This window comes from Stegodyphus dumicola, chromosome 2 (genome assembly GCF_044657685.1).
Source record: "Stegodyphus dumicola isolate Sdum_Otavi_A_Nest chromosome 2, ASM4465768v1".
Lineage (NCBI taxonomy): Eukaryota > Metazoa > Arthropoda > Arachnida > Araneae > Eresidae > Stegodyphus > Stegodyphus dumicola.
The window spans coordinates 93,945,188-93,964,508 of record NC_140769.1 but is presented as its reverse complement, the minus strand read 5'-3'; the positions used below and the strand labels follow the sequence as shown (position 1 = coordinate 93,964,508).

At 32.2% G+C, this 19,321-nt stretch overlaps 1 protein-coding gene across 5 annotated transcripts in view; it reads right to left on the bottom strand.

Moving 5' to 3' along the window:
• Window positions 1-13,942, bottom strand: part of LOC118199491 (autophagy-related protein 13 homolog) — a 53,650-nt gene extending 39,708 nt beyond the window's left edge. For 2 of the 5 annotated variants that reach the window (XM_035371363.2, XM_085810913.1), the window contains exons 1-2: window positions 13,783-13,942; window positions 6,559-6,726 (exon numbers count right to left, since the gene is read on the bottom strand). In XM_035371363.2, coding sequence (XP_035227254.1) covers window positions 6,559-6,726; window positions 13,783-13,854 — 240 coding nt within the window. In that variant the 5' untranslated portion in view covers window positions 13,855-13,942. Of the gene's footprint in view, window positions 1-6,558; window positions 6,727-13,559; window positions 13,754-13,782 lie in introns of those variants that run through there. The other 3 variants (XM_035371366.2, XM_035371365.2, XM_035371367.2) reach the window with 3 other exon arrangements.
• Window positions 13,943-19,321: the final 5,379 nt, after the last annotated feature.

The window sequence follows — 19,321 nt, the reverse complement described above, 5'->3', positions numbered from 1 at the left end:
AGCTAAATTCAATAAACAATAAAATACAAATTTACAACAATTTGTTATACAATTTCTTTGCATGTATTTCAGAAGTTTAGAATCTCACAGTTGTAAGAGACAGAAACAACCTGTTAGCAAAGAAGAAATAACCAATATTTTTCAAAAGGTTTGTAGGTATTCTATATGCATATACTATACACATATATATAAAGTTCATAATTTTCTAACTGAATTAATTCTTGTCAGCTTTACATGATACAGAATTCATTTCTAAATACACAGTTTCAAAGTTTACTTTTAGACTAGTTTCAAAGGCCCAAACTATCGATATTTATTGTACGTCGGTGAACATTATCAGCAGTGAAATTTAAAATACAAATTTGAATTATTAAATAAGGATTATGTAATGCTTTAAAAAACAAAACACATTCTTCTTCAAATCTTTCTGTAATTCCCCCCCACACTATTCTTCTCCCAGAGTCAATAGCGATGTGTTTTTTCTTAAAAAAATATCAGAGAATTTCGGTGTGCAACCCTTGGCAGCGGCAGCTATCGAGGAAATACATTTTCTCATTGTTCCTTACAGAAAATTTTCAGATCTAGGTGCGGTCAAGAAAAAAATTAAAACTAATTTGAATACTGTCCTTTTTATTCCTATTTATATGTGGTATAAAACTATTGTTTAAAACTTAAACTTTGGTTTAAAGTTTGACAACTTATGAAAGAAGTTACCTTCTCTTAAAAAGCCAAGGTCATAAACTTTCGAATTTTACAGAACTTTTCCCTTCGGAAAAAGTCTCTCCATTGGGGAAGAGGTTGTAAGAGCTTTAAATATTGTTTTTAATCTCTCATACATTTGAAATAGATGAATAATAATGTATATGTTACTGGCAATGTGTGAGGCATGCAGTTCTTGCATAAAGAATGTAATTATTTTATTTTAAATAAGTTAGACTACGTTTTCTGTTCTTGTTTGTATGTAGCCATTTTGAGTGTTAAATAAAGTTATTGTTGTGTTCCATCAATGGAGTTTGCTTCAGTTGCGAAACAAGTTGACAGGCTCAAACAAATGAAGTGACTGGACAGACCCAAATATGGTAACACAAAATAACAAATGAAATATAAAATATACACAACAAACACGTTTATTAATTCTAGATTAAATTCAGATAGTAGGAATAACTGATCAGTATTCTACAAAATTAACCTTAAGATGTAAAATAACATATATATCATTCCAAAATTACACTCATATTAATAGTAAGTATACCATTTTTTTTTCATTCCATAACTCCTCAAATATTAAACTGGTGAAACAAATCTTAATCTTTTAAAATAACTGGTCATTTACTTAACATTTCTAATCACTTCTTGATATTATTAACTAGTAATATATAATTTATATAAGTAATAACAATTTATATATGTGGATAAATTATTATTAACTAGTCCACCATGAAATTTGGGAAGACAGAGAAAGGACAAAAAATAATTTAAAAACTTTCACTCACAGGTGAGAGACAATTTTTCCAAATTGAAAGAAAGATCTTTAGTGTCCCATCCAATATTCTGAGAAAAGAGCAAAGACCATTTTTCTGGCAAAAACACTTTCAGAAGTGTCCATTATTATCAGAACCACAGGTGCAGGATACTAAAGACAAATGTTTCTTCAATCAGTGAGGAACCGCTTTGAAAATGTCCCATTCTGGAATGCATCTGGGTCAACAAAAGCCAGATACCAAGGACAACTACTTGTATCAGGAACACTTTGTAAAGGTCTATTTATCGTGTTCGGAAGAGATAATGAAGAAGAGGCTTGTGCAAAGAGCTCTTGACATTGCACAAACAAAAAATTCTCATCTGCCAAGAGAAATGCAGCCCAGCCCCAAACTGCTGCCGCAGGCAACCCCCCAGCAAAGCAAATGCCCCACGATCTCTTTTAAAGAAACTTCACCACTCTATAACTCCAATCTGTCTGACTGCAACACCCTTACAAATTCCAGAGAAAACTTGGTTTCTCCACTCACTAAAAACTCCACATAAAATTAAACTTGACCAACCCGAGAATGGGTCTTTTTATTTTGCTCAAAAACTTCACACCCCCTCAACAAATCAAAATAAGGATACTGTACAAAGACCTGCAAACCAGCTGGAAAATGGTGAGTCACCCAGAAGCATGAGAAACCAAAATTCAAACCCCAGCTAACAAGCAGAAAAACGAGAGATAAGAATTGAGCTGCTCCTTAAGACGAAATTTACAGACACCCTTCCGTGTGAAAGAAACTCATTTATTCAACACTTGCAGCAATCACAAAGTAAGTTAGCAAGACGCCAGTTAAAATTTCCTTTTACCATCCAGTCAACAAACCCCCCCAAAGAATGATATGCGACACTAATATACTGCCTTCTGTTATCATAAAAGCTATGGAGAACGAAGTCATTTCCGTCCAAAGAAATGCTCCCTATCTTTTTCTGAAAAATCGAGCCACTGAAAAATAAACAGCTAAAGATTTTAACAGTTACAAATACATATTTACAACACTCTTTACAATTTCAATTTAAATAAAATACCTAACTAAATACTAATTCAGAAGTCAAACAACAAAAATCAGCGTTATATTTACAAAATTTTCACAGGACTAGTTTCGATGGTTTTACCGAACCACCACCTTCAGCTGCAAAACCGCAGATGAACAAGATAGGAAATAATGATAAGATAAGATAAGAAAGCCTGGACAAGAATAAGCAAGTGGTGCCATCTGTTGGCGAAACCAGAACTAAAACATAATTTCTCTAAAAGCCGAAGGCAAATTTGGATTCGAATTAGGATCGTTAACTAGAACAGAAAGATTTTTATGAATGTGAAATGCCTCTAGAAAATCCAGTTCTCCAATGGAAGATGTTTTTTGAATAATTTTGGCAGCAGAAAAATTGAAAGTGTGATTTTCGGACCAACAATGTTGAGGAACAGAAGACTTCTGTGTTTCCTTTTTTCTAACATATGCCTCATGTTCTTTGACGCGAAATTTTAAGGCTCTCTTAGTTTGGCCAATGTAAATTAAACCACACTGGCAAGGAATCCTATAAATACCCCAGGAATTCATATCCGGAATGGGGTCCTTGAGTACAGAAGTCGGAATTTTATTGATGGGAGAATAAACAACCCGAAAGTTAAATTTCTGCAAAATATGTGCAACTTTATAGCTAATTGATGGAAAGAAGGGAATGACAATAGAATTTTTATAATCTCCTAAAATAAGAGTGTGGCTTTTAGTGAGTCGAGATGAGAATTTTTTAACTGCTTGATTAATAATGTTGGGTGAAAAGCCCCTGTCAATAGCTTTTTCTAAGGGAAACTGCATCAAGGTTTTTCTAAGGGAAACTGGCTCATATACGTGTTACACATGAGGAAAACCATGAAAATGCCCATAAAGCCAGCCCGTTCATTGGATTCAAACCTCGGACCAAACTAAAAGTGTTCAACGACTTTACCATTAGGTTGCTATTCGGCCCTATATCAGCTGGGCAATAAAAAGATTAGAATTAGAATATGGTGGACTAATAAAAGTGAGAAAAAGTTCAGGCTCAACTAGTAGATGATTTACAAAGTTTATATAGTCCCAATGTTGGCATTCATCTAGCTAATGGTTAAAGGTCTCAATAACATGAATGTAGACAGGATTGCTAAAACATAGTTTACTAAAACCTAACTTAATCCTAAACTATTTTGCTTTTCTTTTCCGTCTTCAATTATACTAATATTAATAAAATTAACTATTAAGGATAATTAATCATTTTTTAACTTTCTATCAAGTAAAGCAGAGAATCTGAGATGCATTTTTGTCAATAAATATTTTTTATAGGAAGCATATTGATTCTCAGGTATAATAAGATAATAAAATTAAATTAAAAACATACAAACTAAATTCCACATATTAAGTAATATAATAATATCCAATAATCCAATAAGGATATTTATTTGAAATCCAATTAAAATACAATTTTATAAACATCAGTTACTCTGATTACAAAAAAACAGATTTAGCTCAGTAACTCTTCATGTTTCAACTTAATAAGAGATAATTGTGCTAAAACTTGTTGACACTCTCCTGCAAGCCTTTATTACATGAAGATAAGGTATCAAGATAAAACAAAGAAATGTTTTTACAACGAACATACAGCATAATCTGCAGCAAACTTAAGCTGTTTATGAATTGCTAATGAAACACAGAAATATTGATCAACAGTCTATAGGAAACTCTGTTATTATAAATATATATTAAAACACTTTTAAAATGAGTTTAAACTGCAACAATTAATCCTAATCTTAGAACATTTAGGGCCCAAATGGAATTATTTCAAGAGAGTTCTTGAGTTACCTTAATCATATTGGATGGGATTAAGAAAGATTATCAAAGAAAGGCAAAATTTCTTCATTACAATGATTACTAATACAGAGTGATGAAACAAAATTTCATTTTTTTTTTTTAATGTTTTAAGTGCATCATGTTTATATTTGTTAGAATATTCAATCTATTAACCATTTTATTTGACTTGAACCATTTAAAAAATCTGAATTAGAATGCATTCCATTACATCTGGAGCATGGAAACTTATCATTAGAGATTTTGATTTGCTGCTTATCATCTTATCATTACAGTCAAACATGTTTCATCTGCATCCACAGTTACAGCATTTTTAAATCATTTATTCCAGGAATATCACATATTAAATGATCATCAGACTCATTCAAATGCATTAGAATATTGTGAAATCTATCCCACAGTATTTATAAATAGCATACTTGTCAACCAACAACACTCAAAAATCAAGAGATTTTTTTTAGAAATCAGGAGATTTATTTTCAATGACAAAAAGATTTTTAAATGATAAAAATATATTTTTTAACATAATTACCTTCAAATCATTACTAATTAATATCTGAAAATTCAGTTACTAATTTTTAAATGCAAACAGAACATTCTGTATTAATAACTTTTTGGTCCTTTGTTTCCACACAGAAAAATTAACTTTTCGTTTTTTCATTAGAACTCATGTTGTCCCTGTGTTTTTGTGTATGAACATGTTTGAGAACAATTACCCTTCTACCGTGTGATATATATATATATATATATATATAAAATCGAAATGACAAACAGTACACATTACAAATGCATTAGATTTCCTTCAGAAAATATTAGAAGAAAAGTCATCTGTGTACGATTTTTGAAAAGTGCATGAGTATTTTACCTTTTTCACAGACATAATTAATACAAAATATTGTAATTTCTTAAACTATTTCTCGAAAGCACGTACGTTCACACAGGTTAGTAACAGGATGAACGAAATAACAACCTCAATCTTGTTTGTGCTCATTGGTAATCTGTGCCAGATAACATGCAAAGGCAATTAATGCTCATTAGAGAAACGGAACATGACATTTCTGGACACATGCTCTCACTCACAAAGCAGAAGTGCGCTATAATTTCTCACTGATGAAACTACTTTGGTTTTCTATGCAGTTTTTTTATGCAGAGAAAAACCAGGTGCTTTCAGGCACCCCAAATCACTTTTTTGGCGATACAAATAATGAAGTATTAAGCAAGCTACATAAAAATCGTGAGAAATTTTAAGAATAAGAGAAAATTTGAAGAAATATGCTGTAAATCGGGTTGGAGGGAGAACGGTCAAAAATCGGAAGTATCCTGCCTAAATCGAGAGAGTTGACAACTCTGAAATAGGAATTAATTTAGACAACAGTAAGTTTGCTTTACTTCCACATTCATCAACGACTGAATTATGTTTCAAATTAAAATTTTTGAAGCAATCAGAAATGACTATCAGGCATTCAGATTGGCCAGATAAAATGACTATCGGGGATTCAGATATATTCAGGAATTTCCAGCATCCTAGGTAATAAGTGCAGTTGCCATCCTACATAAATTAAACATATTAATAATTCAAAGTGAAATATATTATTATTTAGTTGTTTCTTGTCAGAACAATTTAGTTGGCACTTTTTGAAATTTGGTGTTCCCTGCGGCTATTCAATAAAGCTATGACATGTAATAAAGAATAAAAATTCATTACTTTTCCATCCTATTCAGTTAATTAAAAGTAGCAGTTTTGAAATCTTTTTAAATGCCTGATTACACACAGATTAACTAGCTGTAAAATTAATATAATATTGAGATGGCACAAATATATTGTTGGATAAACTGTGAAATCTATATAATTTGGAGTGTACTTCCTAACTATTCATTAAATGAGCTCGAAATGGTACATTACTTTGCTTTTCCAATGCAATTTCTGCTTGAAAGAGAACTTTCTTCAACTATGATGTAAAATTTTTTGCTCATTTTTAATTTTAAATTATATTAAAATGAGCAATCTACAATTTTGGAGACCTTTAAAATAATATCTTGACATTATGGAATAACTTTGATATAATTCCACTTTGGCATGATGGGATAATTTTAAGAAATCAAATCATAATTCCAGAATTTTTAAATATATACAAAAGTCATTTGTTATATTCTACTTTTAACAGAAAACAAAATTTAAATATTTCCTTACAACATCATGATCACGTGACTTTCTCATGCAATGTTTATATTTCTCTCCACAGCGGGACTGCACAATTGCCTGAGGAACTTTTGAGATGAAAGCTTTGAGATATTTTTCCAATTTTTCTCGATCCTGAGCTGAAATTTTCTGCAACACTTCTGTAGTCATAATGTTAAACTATTTGGAAAGAAAACTATAATTTAACTATCGTCTATTAATAATGTAAAAGCCTACTCATAAAATTTTACTTTAAATAATGCATCAAAACCTAATATAACACTACCTCTAAAATTTAAGATGATGATAAACAAAAGATACATAAATATGCATATTTTGGAAGGTGGTTTACAGAAGGCTTGGCTTTGATAAAGAAATGAATTCTTAAAAAAAATGAAAGCTTAATGCCATTTATTATTAGTTGCAAAATTTTATGATTATAAAAATATATATGATGAAACCATCCCATAGATGACCTCTGAAAATGATCAACTTTTTGGGGAAACAAGCATTAGTACTGAACATCACATCTCTAAGACAATCCCCTCTGTATACCAAAAATGTATATACGAGTAACTGCAGTGATCATCTTACATATATTTCATTATATATATATCATTGGAAATAATTTGGTTTCATATTCAAATTCCTGAAAATTACAAACTACAGATAAAATATATATCATGTACTACAAATCTCAAAGTAGCAATCCATAATGCAATGTCAGAGTTAGTAAGGTAAGCATGAAAAAGGAAAGAAAGAAGAGTACTTTCTGATTATCTGTATCTCCACTCAAAAAAACTGGAATAAAATATGAGGAAATGCATCATGTTTCTAAAAAGCATTCTGACAACTGATGATGTTGCCAAAAAGTATTTACGTGGCTACCCTGATATGCATGGAAGAATGGCTCCAGATGTCTTCTTACTTCTCCAGACATATTCACCAGTGTGACTATAGATTATGATTCATTCTATAGGATTTGGGTTAAAACAACATGACAAATACTGATTATTGGAGATACTAAGGTTACAAGAATCAGAAAAAGTATCATGGTGATTCCTTTTGCCTTAGTTATCTCCAATAACCCTTCTAAAGGCATTTCTTTACTTTAGCATAAGAGTGGATTACAAATAGATGTTTCCATCAAATCTATCCCAGACTTAACGAAATCTCAGATTTATGAATATATAAAGCATAATATAACTATAACTCATTTAAGTATCATATGCCTCTTTTTTTTTTTTTTTTTTTTTTTTTTTTTTTAAGGATTTTAATGCCGAAGTTATGCACAAGGTTGACTTTGTACAATTTTCTGATATTTTTTTAGCAAAAACAGATCAATGTGCACACTGGGAACATAACTTTTATAGAAAAAGTAAAATGCATAAAAATAGATAGTATTGGATAAATTGTTGAAATAGAGATAAAAATATCTAAAAAATTCTCTTCAGAGTTGCCAACAAGTTTGAAGCTTTTCAGTGAGGATGCAGATAATCAGAAAGTACTGAAAGAAGGCCAACACAGTCAGTGGAGTAGAAAGCGTAACTGGTGCCCAGGGCAAAATACCTTTTTAGCACCCCCCCCCTGAAAACAAAACACAGTGATATGATGAAAATGCCCCTTTGCAAGCGGGGCCCGGGGCTTTGTACACCCCCTTGCTCCCCCCTCGATACGCCACTGAACACAGTCAAATAATAAAACAACTAGATCTCTTCTTTTTATTTTAAAAAGGAAGCAGCAGCCTTTTTTATTAATGTAGAAATTTCCCTTTTCTACATGCATTTAAAAAATTTCCTTTTTCAATTATAATTATACTACAAAATTATATTTTGGCTAAAAAATAGTAGAAAATTACAATACAATTTCCCCTGTAATGTCAATTTCTGTACTTTAATTTAAAAAAAAACAACTTTATTTTGATATAAATTCCCCATTCTGCAACACTAGTTTTTCACTAATTTACATCTAAAAAAAAGTATGGATTTAATTTAAATACTTTCTATTTAAAATATATATATATTTCTTTAAATATAGTAGGCTATACTTCAGAATTTTGCTAATCTGAAAATGTTAAGGTTTCACAATACAGTCAAAAGTCGTTAATTCGGACACCCATAATATGGAATGATCTATAATCCGGACCTCAAAGCAAAAAACTTTCTGCGCATGCGCCGCTTTGACACATGCGCATAGACGTTTACGCGTGCGTGTAAGACCTTTACGATTGCGCATATGCGTGCTCGCAAGCGCAGAATACGTTTTCGCTTGCGCGTTTTATGTATAACGGACGGTATAAGCTAACATTATCTAATTATCTATTTCAGTTAAAGTTGATGATTGCGTTGTTCCTTAATCTTCGAATTGGATCTGTCTTATTATTTTTTGAAGACTCTAAGAGCAATTTTATAAAAGTAAACTTGAACTTTCGATTATGTCAAATAGAATTTCCGATGCTGGAGCTCCCAAAGGATCTACAAAACAAAAGTATGTTTCGATGTCCATCAAACAAAAAGTGGAATTGCTGCAAAAAACGGATAAAGACATGAAGAAGGTGACAGAAAGGTTAGTGAAAACGAAAAATTTCGATTGACAAGTTAGTCGGTATTCTCTGCACAGCAATTACGGGACTTGAACAGCGGAACTTTGTAACTGAACAAGAAATTATGTCTGTTTATGGAATTGAAGAGAAAGTATTATCACATAAAACGAAGCAACTTAAACAACTTGCATTGAAAGAAATGTTTAATAAAGTAAACAAATAAATATTAAGCTTTTTTTTTTTTTTTTTGTAAATTTTGATACCCTTTAGATCATAATTGTTCTTTATTTCATAAATTACGGTTTCATATTTTTAATTTTAGAATTTCTGCATGCCATCTTACGAGATTTAAACTGATGATCTATAATCCGGAAAAATCAATAATCCGGAATCGCCGGAGTCCCGACGAGTCTGGATTAACGACTTTTGACTGTACATTACTACATTTCAACACAATAATTAGTAAATGCTGTCACAGGATTATGATGACAGTTCTAGTAATATTGATAAATATGACAAAATTTGGTACTTTCTGATTGTTTGCACTCAACCTCCCTAAAAGTTGCAAACCAAGGGAGACTAATTTTTTACCAAGCTAAAATTTGTTTCAACTTAAAGTTATGTTTTAATTTGATTGTTTATGTTTTAATTTATTTAAATTTTGTTTTAATATGTTTAATTATTTTAAGATAACAGCCTTTTTCAAAAATGGTGGAGCACAAAGAACCAATTAACAAAACTAAAAATGCAAAAAACATCCATAATAAAATAATTGTTTTTTCTTTATGCCGTTGTTCTCATATACACAGCAATGTGTTTTAGCTTTTTTTTAAAAAGAAAAAGAATTGCAAAAACTCAGCATCACACATATTATCATTCTTCCCATATGCAGAGCAATCTGTTTTTGCTTAATGAAAATATAAATGAGAGAATAGAAGAAAAATAAATAAGAGAATTGCAAGCATTTGGCATTAATGCACAAATTTTGATCCATGAAACTTGACTGTTTGTGAAAGCACAACTTCACAGAAAGTGAATCTTTGCATTCCCTATTTGCAGACAAAATATCATATTTCTGATAAAATATAATGTTTTCTCTTTCATCAGCCAGCAACTTCACAGTCCCATAATAATTCCTTACTAGAAAAAAAATTCTGATGTGGACACCACATGACTTCCTCATACAGCCTATTAAATTATATACATTTTTACTGCCCATCATCTAAATTCATTTCCTTGAATTATTCCAACTTCAATAGCTGATCTCTAAAGGCAAGTTGATAATGAAATCAAAAATTGCAAATTTTGAAATTAAATATTCCAGTAAATCTTTGTCATACAGAAGACAAACTTCTCATAATTTTATTTTTTCATACCGAGCATAAAACTTTCCCAAATATAAGTATACGAATTGAATAGATTGCATTAAAAATTAGATTTCATTATTTGTATTTTTTTTATTTCATTTGATTTGACACTGCCAAAACCTTTTCATCATTTAAAACACTTCTGTAATTAGAAGTACTTGACTATAACCGGTTCCGAAAATAAAGGCCAGGTAAGGGGGTGGATTTATATATATATATACACACACACACATTTGGTACAGCAGAAAGCAATAAAAAAGGGAGGTCTACAACTACATGTTAGAACTAGAACAGTCCCATATACAAACAACTAGTCCACAACTAAACAGTTCCATATACAAAATTTCAACATTCTATGGCTAATATTTTTCTAGTTAAGTGAGATACATACATACTACACAGATGTTACAAAAAGACCTTTTGAATCTCTTTTAAATTCATTCTACAATCTGTTTTGGAAAAAAAGAGTCTTCTTCTGTGTATCCGTACAGACGTCACATGAAAAAAATCATTCAAATGGATTTGGCACAAATCAAAATGGATCCTTGAAATGTGATACCTGAAATTTTTTGCTATTACCTTACTTCCTTCTTTTACTTTGTAATACGTCCTTCACTTTGTACAAGGAAATAAAAATTACTCGAACACAATAAAAAGAAACACTAATCAGAAAATTGACTGTCAAATTTATAATAATAATTAATTACAATAAGACAGAAAGCTGCTCTCATCTGTTGTACACACATACATAACTATGTTGCCACATCAATACATTTTGGCAATGTTATGCATTGCCTACTTTGGTGACAAAATGTGTTGTCTTATGAATACTTTTCCATGGATGAGAATAATCACACAGAACCCAAAATTTTATAAATACCATAGGCAAAATTTAAGAACAAGAAAGACTACACTGGTTGACAAAATGATATGTGTTGCACTGGCTACAAACATGTTGGTTTATTTGATTATGACAAAATTCATAAAGGCTATCCACCTAAGAGAAATATCTTTATGGAGGATTTTCTAAGGGGAATTGACATACGTGTCTACAAATGGGACTACAGAATAATCTTGCATAACTTCATGAAAAAGTAAGTATTAAAGCATGAATTATGTATAAAATAATTTTACTCAGTCTAACAGCTTCTAAAAGGTTAAGTTTAAAATCTTTTACATTATATGCCATGTATGTAGTATAATGTAGTGTTTCCTAATCCTGAAAAAGTCCTTCCTAGTCCTAGTTTGCAATTGATATTTCTTGACTTTTTATTCATAAAATATGACTGCCATTTTTCATGCTGATATGAAACCTGCCAGAAGGGAAAACTCATAACAAAAGAATTTTGGGCTAATCTTTGGAATATGGTAACAGGTAGTTGATGTAAAGATGGTTCAGATGGTTTTGAATGGGTTTGTCACAAGAAAGGTTCAAATGCTCACCATAGGAAGCATTCCTTTAGAAAGGGAACATGATTTGAGGAAAGTTTTTGGATGCTATTAAGGAATTTTCTGTGCCACGGACTGAAGACTCAGAAATTTCTAAATAAGGTAAGTGGATATTTTCTTTATGTAGTGATTAGATGCTATAAGATGAATTTCCTTTCTTATGTTATTTCATTGTTTGATTTAAAAGGCAGCTTATTGAGATTATATATTTTTTGTTTGGCTCTAGTGTAGAATAGGGTGCTCCTCCGACTTTTTAAGGGAAAATAGATCCATGTGTACATGGACAAAGGTAATGAATGTGCAATGCCAAGTTTGTGCAGTTCTCCGATTTTTTTTTTAAGTGAAAATAGATCGATGTGTACACAGATACCGAGTTTGTGCAATTGTTTGACTTGTTATTTTGGCTTTGCGTAGTGGTTATTTTTGGTGCAAAAATCACCACTACACAAAGCCAAAATAACAATTCAAAGAACTGCACAAACCAGGTGTCTGTGTACTACCAATTTTTACCAATGGCCACCTGTAAATATATTTTTACCCCCCGCCCAAACAAAAGTAAATGGATCTCTTATCTAACTGTCTTTTCCTAAATTTACAGGAAAGTTGGAATGAAAATTATTAGCATGTCCTACGCAGTATTTTCAAGGCTTTAAAAAATATATGAAATTTATAAATATAAATGTATCTGAAGAATAAAGATCAAAAGGTTAAAAGGGGACAACACTTTACATACATTTTAAACATTCATTTAAATCTTACATGAGTATGTCAGTGTAGAACATAAATAGTATTTTATATTGAGTATAGGCAGTGTCTATAATCTACACTGTAAAGCGAGAGAGAGAAGACAAATATATATTCATGAATATCTAGAAGAATTTATTAGTTGACAATTTTGGCAATTGAACACTTGATAATTATTATAAAGATGAAGATGAATATGATAACTTGCAGTTATACTGAATATGGTAACTTGTCATCATTACTACCTGCAAGTCACTAAGTCACCAAAAACCACTGTATACTCATAATTGAGGATTAGCACATGAAGTGATAAAGAAACAGTTCAATAAAATAAGATTAGCCAAGATTAGTGTTTTATATTTCATTTAAATACCAATGTTTCGATATTTAACACTAAGCTGGCAAAAGGTGGCTAAAAATAATTTTTGCACTAGACTCTGAAAATTTGGGATGGTCATAATTTAAGTGTTACATTTATTTTTTGTGCCAGACTTCTGAGCTTTTATTACCGCTATATTTTGAACTGATTAATTTTTCTACAAACTTATAATAAAAACTGAATGCAACATTTTTTAAAAAAGATAAAGAATGTGAAAAATTCCAGGTAAAGCTAATTTTTGATTTATAGTGTAACTAATCTTTTTTAACATATGCATTATACCTACTTTAGCAACAAAAAATGCTCTTTCTAAGAGATAGGATTTATTATAAATGCATGATTCCTCTCTTCAAAGTACTATTATAGGATAAAAAGCTACCTTATTTTTATTTCACGGGATACCTTACTACCGAAAAGGCAGTAGCATTTCCGTTAACTGTAGATAGTTACGAACTCCTTTCTAATTTCAAGCACAATTATCTTGATAAATTACTAAATTCAAAACAGACTTTTAAAGCTTTCAGTTACTTACCAATCAAAACAAATCATAAACAGCGGTACCACGCGCGTCTTCAAAGTACTATTATAAGATACAAATCTACCTTATTTTTATTTCCAGGGATACCTTACTACAGAAAAGGCAGTAGCATTTCCGTTAACTGTAGATAGTTACAAACCCCTTTCTAATTTCAAGCACAATTACCTTGATAAATTACTAAATTGAAAACAGACTTTTAAAGTTTCCGGTTACTTACCAACAAAAACAAATCATAGACAGCGATAGCACGCGCGTAAAACCCATACGTAAATATAAACACGATAACCATAGACCATCGCGTTTATGAGAGGTGTACGACCTGTGAGGGCCTTTACCAATCTATTTTTGTTTCCGTATGGACTGAATCATCTGAAGTAAAATACCTGAATAATCAGGACTGAAAGAAATTCTCTATGGCTGTACTAAGCAGCTGTGGATTCTATTTTTGTGTGTGAATTTTCATCTAATAATATTTTTTAGAACATTAAAATAATTTTTTATCTACAGAATAGTAATATTTTCCTGCATCTTGTTTCTTTTCTGTATTTCTCTGTATAGTAAATTTCACGATTTTATGTACATTTGTTTTCCTAAAAGTAGTTTTCTTGATTATATGCTAGATTTCAAAATATCTACAAGTCCTTTCAAAATATACAAGTTCGTGAATTTTCACTTAATTTCTGCCCTACAATATTTTTAAAATATTAAGATAATTTCTATTTTCATATCTTTAAATCTGTATATATATAATAATATTTTTCTGCTTCTTATTTTTCTTTTCTGGATTTCTATATGTAGAATTTTTTTTATGTACAATTATTTTCCTGATATTTATTTTTCCTGATTATATGTAAAAAGAAAAATTTTTTCTTAATATTTACAAGTCCTTTGCGTTTTAAGGTTCCGCTGAGGGTCGAACCGTTGATCTTAGGGTGTACTAACTTTGCATGGCACAGTGGTAGGGGTTTATCCCGTTAAGCTACCGGTCGCTTGTTGATTTATCACCAATTGCTGTTATGATGGATTGTTCTTGGCCGTTTAAAGGGCTGAGATACTGTGTAGTCATATTTTCCTATTTTTCTGAGGATGTCATAGTTGCTATTGTCCAATTTTTGAAAAAAGTTATGCGATTGAATGAGAATTTCTGTATTTAGTTGGTTTATTTTTAGATCTCTATGCAAGGTGGAATTCCTTACAAACCATGGTGCGTTTGTTATCATTCTTAAAGCTTTGTTTTGAATTTTTTGTAGGATCTCTCTATTACTCTTTGCTGCGCTTGCCCATGCTGGTGCAGCGTATAATAATATAGGACGGATGCTTTGCAAGTAGAGGATTCTTTTGATATTTATATTTAGAGGTGAATTTCTTCCAATTAGTGGATATATTGATTGTAGAGCTTTGGATGCTTTGGTTCTTGTTTCTATTATGTGTTTTTTAAAGGTTAGTTTTTCGTCCAGGAGGACTCCTAAGTATTTTGTAGCCGCTTTCCGGGGGATATTGTTGTTTTCAAATTTCAGATCTTGGTAAATATGTCTGGATTGCGTTCTTTTGAAGATGACTACTGTTGATTTGGTGGCATTTATTTTTATTTTCCATCCTTTGTACCAGGGGGCGAGTTGGTTTATTGCATTTTGTAATTTTTGGGTGGCATAGTCTGGATTCATGGAGCTGCAGATAATAGCTGTATCGTCTGCGTAACAGGCGATGAAGGCATCTTTTATTGTTGGGATATCATTTGTGTAAAGATTATATAGTAGTGGAGAGAGATTTGAACCTTGTGGTAGGCCGCTACTGATTTTCTTGATGAGAGAAGTATGTGATTTGATTTTTACTTGGAAGGATATATTGCTTAGGAAGCTATTTATGAGTGCTATGATTTTCAGAGGGAAGTTGTAATTAATAAGTTTGATAAGGAGGCCGTAATGCCAAACCTTATCAAAAGCTTTTTCTATGTCGAGGAATAATGCTGCTGTTGTTTCGTTTTTATTGAACGATTCGCCTATTTTTTCAACTATTCTCGTTATTTGTTGGGTTGTGGAGAATTTTTTCCGGAATCCAAATTGATGTTCTTGTAGTAAATTTCTTTCTGTGATAAAATCTTCAAGTCTTTGGACGATGATACGTTCAAAGACTTTTCCTAATGATGAGTCTGTTGTTGCCTTTCCTGGTTTACCTGGTTTCTTTATGACAGTTATGATGGCGTGCTTCCATTGAGCAGGGAAGGAATTTAATTTTAGGCACGCATTTATTATTTTAGTCAGATATACTATTGCTTTTCTTGGGAGTTCTTTTAATGCTTTGTTGGTGATATTGTCATGGCCTGCGGCTTTTCTTTTGTTTAGATTTTTGATGATAGACTTGATTTTTAGTGGAGTAATCGGTTGGATGGGGGCATCCGGGACAGTTGTTAGGATGTGCTGTACATGGTTTTCGATATTTATGTCGTTTGGGTTTGGGAAGTTGTTTATCGTGAACTGTTTTTCGTATGAATTTGCAAAAAGCTCTACAATTTCGTTTAGGTTGTGAGTGGTAGTATTGCCATCAGATATTGGACCTATGGTTGTTTCTGTTGTTTTTAGAGATTTGGCTATTTTCCAGACGGAGTTGTCTGTGTGGGAAAGGCTTTCTAGGAAGATATTCCAGGATTTTTCTTTAAATTCTTTCATTAATTTTCGCAGTTGCCTGTTGCTTCTGTTGAATTCCCGTAGGTCTCTTGGATCTTGTGTGTTTTGAGCAATTTTTCTTAATCTATTCTTCTCTTTGATCTTGTTTTGGAGATTTTTTGGGAGAGTTGCGTTACTGTTTTGGATGGGGTGTTTACTATTGTCGAGGGTAAGTTGAATTTTTTGAGAGAAGTAATTTATTGCGTTTTCTATTTCTTCTTCATTTTGGGGAGAGAAGGTTGGGTTGATGCTATTGTCTATTTCATGTTTAAATTTCGACCAGTTTATTTTACATTTTAGAGGTGGTAGTCCTTGTTGGAGTCCATGTAGGGTGAATTTGATGGGGAGATGATCCGAATCTAACGCAGTGTCGACTTGCAGATATGGTTGTTGATTAATTTTAGAGGTGATGATTAAGTCTAGTACATCGTTGGAGTTTGGGTGGATTTTGGAGTAGAAGGTTGGTTCTATTGGAGCAGTGATGATGATATTATTGTTGTTGCTGTAGTTGTAGAGTAAGGTTCCGTCCAGGTTATTGTTTTTGGAGTTCCAGGTGGTGTGTTTTCAGTTTAGGTCCCCCGCAATAATTGTGGGGAAACCTAAACTGATAATTTTATCGATGTCTTGAGTGCATAGGGTTTTTCCTGGTGGTTTGTATACTGCAACTAGTAAGTAGTTTATATTTCTGCTGGGAAGTATACAGGCGCATGCTTCAATACTATTGAGGGTTGGTAACTGAAATTTGGTGCTATTTAGACTTCTTTTGATGATAATAGCTGTGCCGCCTCCACGGTTGTGAAGTCTGTCCATTCTATGTATGTCAAAGTTTGGAATTTTGAAGGAGTCTTCGGGTTTGAGATGCGTTTCGTTTAGGAGAATGATGTCCAGGTTATGTGTATTAATGTAATCTTTTAATTGTAGCGTTTGTCTTTTAATGCCATTGCTATTGAAGGATAAAAATTTAGCATAGTTGATATGCGGTCTATTTCTTTGGTTGATTTGTTGTCTGTGATTATACATAATTTTTTGTGTGAAAAATCTTTACTGCTTCTAAGGCGATCTTTAATTTGTTGACTTGAGTATTTTTAAATTTAAGGTAGAGGTCATGTATTTGCTCGATGAATTCGACAAAATCATCAAAATCCTCGTCTTTATCTTGATTATATTCTTTTGATTGCGGTTTTTTATATTGAGTGGGTTCTTTTGTGGCGGTTTCCTCTTTTTGATGGGTCAGTTCTTTGGGTTGCGGCTGTTTGTTGCCATTATTTTTGGTTGATGCTGTGACTGCAGCGTAGGATAGAATGGTATTGCTTGATTGGCTGGGAGTATTGCGACTTGCAGTGCTCCGGGAGTTTGTAATACTTTTTTCGTTTTCTATGGGTTTTTTGATATTTTCGGTTGCGTTGCCTGGTCTTTCGGGGCATTCAGTGCTACATGCTGGGTGAGGCCCTTTGCATAATATACATTGTGCTGGTATTTCCTTTTTAAGACGAGCTGGGCAGTCAAAGGATTTGTGGCTTTCCAGGCATCTGACACAACGAGGTTTGTTGTGGCAGGCTTTTTGTGTATGCCCGTACCGCTGACAATTAAAACATTGTGTTGGGCCGGGTTTCGATTTGTAGCTAATTGCTCTTGTTTTCATGTCAAGAATATGCGTGATTCTATAGATTTGTTTTCCTTCTTCCGTTCGTGGCGTTTCCACGTAGAAGACAGGAAGAAGAGATGGTATGCCATCGCGCATGCGTGTAAGTTGTCTACATTTGAGTACAGGGATTCCCTGTGAAATAAGGTTTTCCTTGATTTCGTCAGGTGTAAAATATGTTTCTAATCCTTTTAGGATAACTCTAGTTGTTTTATCGGAATTTAGTAAGTATGTGTGATAAGGGATTTTTTCCTTGTCGAATTTATTTTGGAGTTTTTTGTAATCTTCTGCGGTGAAGACTTTTATTTTGAGATTGTCTCCCTCTTTTTTACTCTCGATCTTGATGATATTTAGGATTTCTTTTATTTCTTTTCTTAGATCTTTCCAATTTATATCCTCTTGAGTTATAATAACGCAAGGTACGTAGTATTAGCGCAAGGTACGTAGTATTAGCGCAAGGTACGTAGTATTAGCGCTGATATTTTGTGTTTTAATTATCTTATTTTAGTTATGTGTTTGTCTAAGTAATCTGAAAAGATGAAAATACTCATAATCGGGAATTCTATGATTAAGATTAAGATTAAATATTTACAAGAATATTTGTCTGCGAATTTACCTGATTACGAAGTTGATTTTCGTTGCTTTCCAGGAGCTAGGATTGAAAGGTTGACACGTGAGATTGCCTTTATAAACAACCATTTTCATTTAGTTTTTGTCCACGTTGGTACCAATAATTCAAATGACGATTTAGATGAAATTCATCGTAAATATGGTTGTCTATATAAGGGAATTGAACGATTAAACCCGAAGGTCATTCTGTTTTCAGGTGTTCTCCCACGATACCCGGATTTATATCGAGATTGTAACACGTATCACCTACAAGAACTGAATAGGAAGATACTAAACATAAATTCAAGATTTCTCGCAACATACGAAGGTAAAGATGGGTTTTTCTTTTGCAGCTCTTTTGACTATTCTTGGAGTACTTGTTTATCCAGAGACGGTTTACACCTAAATCGGAGAGGTAATCAGCAGCTGGGGAAAATTTTTGTAAAAGATATCAGGATAAGTTTGACTGTTGCAGAGGTAAGTGCACCATTTTGTTCTACATCCCTTAGCAGTTTCCCAGCATTAACCAGTATTCCTTCTGTTCTGAGTACTCATTTGGGTAGTAATCTTGGTGCTTCTGTTTCAAACCACTCTTTTCAGATGTGAAACGTTCTTTAGTTTGCAGTGTTCGGATTTGTAATTCTAGAGATTTTTTGTGCCATGTTTCTTCTTCTAAACTGCTTTATTCAGATGTTTTAAAGCATGATTGTTTTACTAGCTCTGTTTTGAATACTAATCCCAGTATTCCGAGTTTATCAGATTTTCCACTTCTTGAATATTTACTTGGCACTAGTGTAAATTTTTTGGATCCACCTCCTAAGCCACTTTACTCAGATGTTTTA